Source organism: Notothenia coriiceps, unplaced genomic scaffold (assembly GCF_000735185.1).
Source record: "Notothenia coriiceps isolate Sejong01 unplaced genomic scaffold, NC01 NC01_scaffold00009884, whole genome shotgun sequence".
NCBI lineage: Eukaryota > Metazoa > Chordata > Actinopteri > Perciformes > Nototheniidae > Notothenia > Notothenia coriiceps.
In genome coordinates, this window is record NW_011342585.1 from 1 (window position 1) to 4,922 (window position 4,922).

General features: G+C 42.4%; 1 protein-coding gene across 1 annotated transcript; it reads right to left on the reverse strand.

Annotated features, from left to right (window-relative positions):
- Nucleotides 1-1,518: 1,518 nt before the first annotated feature.
- On the reverse strand, nt 1,519-4,868 carry LOC104945640 (thioredoxin-related transmembrane protein 2-B-like; the record flags this gene model as incomplete). Its single annotated transcript, XM_010771349.1, has 2 exons — nt 1,519-2,887; nt 4,708-4,868. Coding segments are annotated over 2 exons (341 nt in total), but the record flags the coding sequence as incomplete, so codon positions are not given.
- Between the last annotated feature and the right edge of the window lie 54 nt (nt 4,869-4,922).

A 4,922-nucleotide genomic window follows, 5' to 3' on the forward strand; every position in this document is an offset into this window, starting at 1 on the left:
GCAGAAACACGACATTTGCCATTTTCCCAGTCCAGCTCAACAGCATCCACGATGTTCCCGAAGCAAAACCACGTCAGGACAGCAGCAAGGAAATAGGCAAGCAGCAGTGTGGCAACACTCCGGTTTCTCCGCGTTATCTCGAGACCAGGCCTCCCCCGCACAGTAGCACCCAACAGGTGGGAGTAGGCCTCCAACAGCAGGTGGATAGCGGCCGTCAGCCGTGGGAACCACCACCAGCAGAAGCAGAAATGGGGTTTGCTCATGCAGAAAATGAAATGAAATGTCTGCATACGCTACCGGCTTAGATATGTCTCATAATTATTTGTGTGAACATAAAAATAATGTGTGTAAATATGTGATTTGTAAATGTAAAACACCATCCACAAATGCATTTAAAAGATTTGCAAACTCACAAATAAATGCGCAAATGTAAAACGGATCTGCAAATACGCCAAATATTTTTACAAATAAATAAAAGATCTTTGAATATCTCTTTAACATTTACAACTTTCGATCAGGCATTTGTGAATCCATTTTGTATTTGTCGACCAAAAATGCGCTTGTGGATCTCAAATCTCTGCTCGTGGATCTCAAATCTCTGCTCGTGGATCTCACATTTCTGCTCGTGGATCTCAAGTCTCTGCTGGTGGATCTCAAATTTCTGCTCCTGGATCTCAAGTCTCTGCTTGTGGATCTCAAATATTTTTGAGACAAACTTTCTGCCGGTCTCGGCTAAAATCTACTCGTGTCACTCGCCACTACCTTTGTGAATGTGTGTGGTGGGAGGTGGAGGAGTTAGGTATTGGGGTACCCTTACATTTCATCACGTAGGTAACAAATGTTAGACACACTAGGTTAGTGGATTGTTGTCACCCCTGTATTTTGCTTTGTCCAGTTGTTAGTAGTTCAGATAGTGAGGGTTTTTGTTTCAGAGGACAGATGTAGAGATAGGCCTGGTTTTGTTATACTAATTAATTTTGTTTGGCACAATCTCCTTTGTCTCCTCCTCACTCAAAGAGCATTTATGGTCAGTTCCTTGTTGTAAAAAGAATACAACATTTTGGCCCAATCCCAAACCAGTCCCTCGACCCTACCCCTCCGTGACGGAGTGAACTCCGTCTGTAGCCACACTCGCAGCTCAACGAGGCTCCCTCCTGTCAGATGGAGGGAGTAAATACAGCAGCAAGCTTTGGGACGGCCTCCCCTCTCTCTGGCAGAAACAGGAAATGCCATAACTGTATGTAACAACGGTTTCAAATCAGCATCTCTTACACAAAACATTTAAATTAATAACTCAAATAAAACTCCAAACATCTTTCATTGTTAGTTTTTTGTAAAGCTCTTTTAGTTTAAAAAAAAAAGTACAATATTTACCTCAAAACTGTGCTACAGTACATCAGTGTGCAATGAAACAGTCTGCTGTATTGGACTCCTGTGGACAGGTGTGTGTCTCCCCGAGTGTAATGACACACACATAGGAACAAACTGAACCTATGTGTATGAATAATGGAGGCTTAGTTCATGTACACATTGTTTTATTGCATGAAAAACAAACAGGCTCCTCCCTTCATATACAGCAGCAGATTCACACAGCCTTGGAATGCAGCTCAAATGAAATGCAACATGACAAAAGGTCAAATCAAAATCACAATAAGCGTACAATACAAAATTATTAAAAAATGATTAAGGAATAAAGTCACAGTGTCTCAAAAAGCTCATTCAAACACTTCCTGTATGCGTATGTTAACAGTTTACTACAAGAGGAAAAAAGCTCAAAATCATGATGAGGAATGTTAGCGGGAAATTATGTGAAATAAATCTAGAGTAAAGAGGAAGTGTGTTATTAGGAACAGACTGCACAAATACATCATGATGCTAACCTGACAACAGTATCAGGATTCAGCCAATCAGTGTGCAGGACAGTCTCTGTGCACACAGCAGCATGACGGTGCCGGAGAGACCGACCATAATAGCATCTCCCAGAGGAAAACTGTTCAGTTATGCTGCTTTTCATCCTGAGGATGTTGTCAACAAAACAATAGTCATTTAGAACAGTTATTGTAACCAAAGCGATAAACTGTAGAACACGGAGTACCACTGAGCGCGTATAACTAACAACAGAAAAATAAAGGTGAGCTTGTTGGCAAAAGAAAAGTAAAAAACATCAGTATAAAAGAGAACGCTTGTACACCGAATACAAAGCAACAGCTGGTTCTGAGTTCCGTCACCACCCGACTCATGTTAACGTGTAACCAGCGCTCCAATCACTGGAAATGTATTGTTTGTGTTTACATTAATGTACAGTTATTCAGAAAATCATCAAAAATCTACTCTAATTAAATTAGTTGAATACAAATGTAGAACAACAAAGTAGCATCACATTCTGTGCTTCCTTACTGCCAGTTAGTAAGAAGTCCCGCCTCACTCAGATTCACAGCTATAAAGGGACAGAGCCAGAGCATCCCTTCAACCCTCACACAGGGGGGGGGGGCTTACAATGAAATATACTGGAGCAGGTTTTAGCACCCCCCCAGAAACTAGTCTCCTCTGCAGCTCTGTATCTTTATAGAGCTGCTGTATCGGGGGTTATATGGGGGTCTAGTGTTAAAGAGGCGGGGGCTACTGTGGCTGTTTTCATGCACACCATGATCCACACCTGAACACTGAGGGGACAGGGGGGAACTCAAGCTGAGTGGTACAATCCATCTTATTTGTCCTTCTTGGACTCAACCACGCCCTCCTCAGCGGGGGTCCCAGGCTGCTCGGGCTCGTCCTCTTCGGGGACGGGGGGGAACTTGGACTGCATGAGCTTGTCTCCTTTGCTCTTGTTGAGCTTCTTGGATTTCTGGTAGAGCTCGTTCAGGTTGAACTCTCGGATGATGTTCTCCTGGGGAGACAGAGAGGGAGGGGGGGGGGTCAAACTCAACTTTATACTTTGCTTTTGATGAATGTATTAAGCTTGAGCAGCATTTGTAAACCTTTACTGATACTACCTTTTAGATATGACATATCTTTGTGTCCTCTTTTCTACGGTAACATTGTTTTACTGCTGTGTTTTATATATTGGCTTATATTTATTTACATTTGAAATATAAACGGTAATGTTTATTATCACTTTTTTAAAGAAAGCATTTGTTTATTTTATTGGTGTTACAACTCAATTACACATCCACAAGTTGTGTGTGATGATAAATAGAATAAATCAACTAAATGCTCGGTGTGTGTGTGTTGTTTATATATCAAAGGCTGTCTATTACAGTTTCACATTATATTTGATGAATTGATGACCATTTGTGGACTACAACACTCTTCAGTGGAGGGCAGCCCTCCTCACTACACAAAGCAACAAGGTCTGATTGCAGATGAGGTCATTGTTGATCCACTTGCGGCGTGCACACAGACACACAGCGACCAGAGGTTTGAAAATCTGAACGACAGTGGGCTGAAGTGACTTTAAACAGTTACTGTGGCCCAATCCCAAACTATCAAGCCCTCAAACAGCGAGTCTGCAGCGGTGCTGACTGGAGACCGGTCTCTACCTGACGTGAAAATGAATAGAATATCACCTCCCATCTTCAGAGCAATCTGACTATTATAACATTAGCGTTAAGAAAGCTTACTTAAATATCTGCCACAACATAAGTAACCGGATCAAAGTAACAGTCCGCGGCACTGAGTGCAGACGTCGATGTGTCCCATTATCATTCATATCACATCATAATGTATCATATATTTCCTTATCTGAGTCAGCTGAGCCGTATCTGGCCGTGCAACACTCACAGTGTCACATACTGTATGCATAAGTATTATTTTAAGCAACACATTAAGTTGACGAAACACTTGAGTGAAATGTAATTAAAGTCAGATCCACTCGTGTCTTAGACGGGGCAGTGATATCATAAACCTGTTAATGTACGCATTCAAACACTTTTTCTGTTACCTGCTGTATTCACCTTGCAGGTGCAGCTATGTGGCTTTTATCCTGGATAAAGTGTTTAAGTCATGGATGTTAATAAAGTTTAACGTCTTCATATTTGTCTAATATTAAAGTTCACTTTTCATTCAGGAAGTATGACGCTGCGCTGTCAGTACGCTTCTCCATGTTTGTGATTGGTCAAATGTTGCTAGCCCCGCCCCTTTCATGTGAACGCGCACTCAGCCGGACAGAGAAACCCTGGCTTGAGTTACCGAGTTGATAACCAGCGTCGTAGGACCGCTTAGCGAGAGCGCGTTTGTTTTGGGTTAGGTAAGCCGGGTAACTCAAACATATCCTGGGTCTGTTGAACCGGCTTCGTAGTACAGGCCTCTGGTAAGAGCGGCTTTGCCATTCTATGCAGACAGGTCAGCAGGCTGGGCAGTAAGCGGCTGCGCTCATTTTTCCAGACTCAGATCGCATCGAAATATTTACGGACGATAGTTTGTCAGAAAATATTTCCATTCAAACTAAGTATATTTAATTCCTTCACTTGCATAGTTTGTGCAGACAATTAACCCATAATAAAGCTTTGTTGTCAATATTTATAAGCTAATAGTTTCAATAGAAATGTTTATTTTTAAGGGTTGGATGGACATTATATTTAAATATAAACCAGCTCTTATCATTGCAGTAGCATACTCTTTGTCCCACATGTGGCTGGTTGGCAGCTTTAACTGAGAACACCACAGAGTTATTCATATACATTGTATTGACAACATGATAAGCCTGACCTCAGTGAAGCTCCAGGACACGGCTCTTCCCTTCTTGTCCACCTGGGGGCGGCGCATCACCTCCTTCCCGCCCTGGAACAACACCAGGGAGGGCAGCTGCTTGGACAGCGGGGACGCGGACACCTTGTACCTACACAACACATCATCATCATCAGTCCTCACTACAGAAGTCAACGTAGGACAAGACTTGTTGAAGACCGAATGAAAGGTCGTAC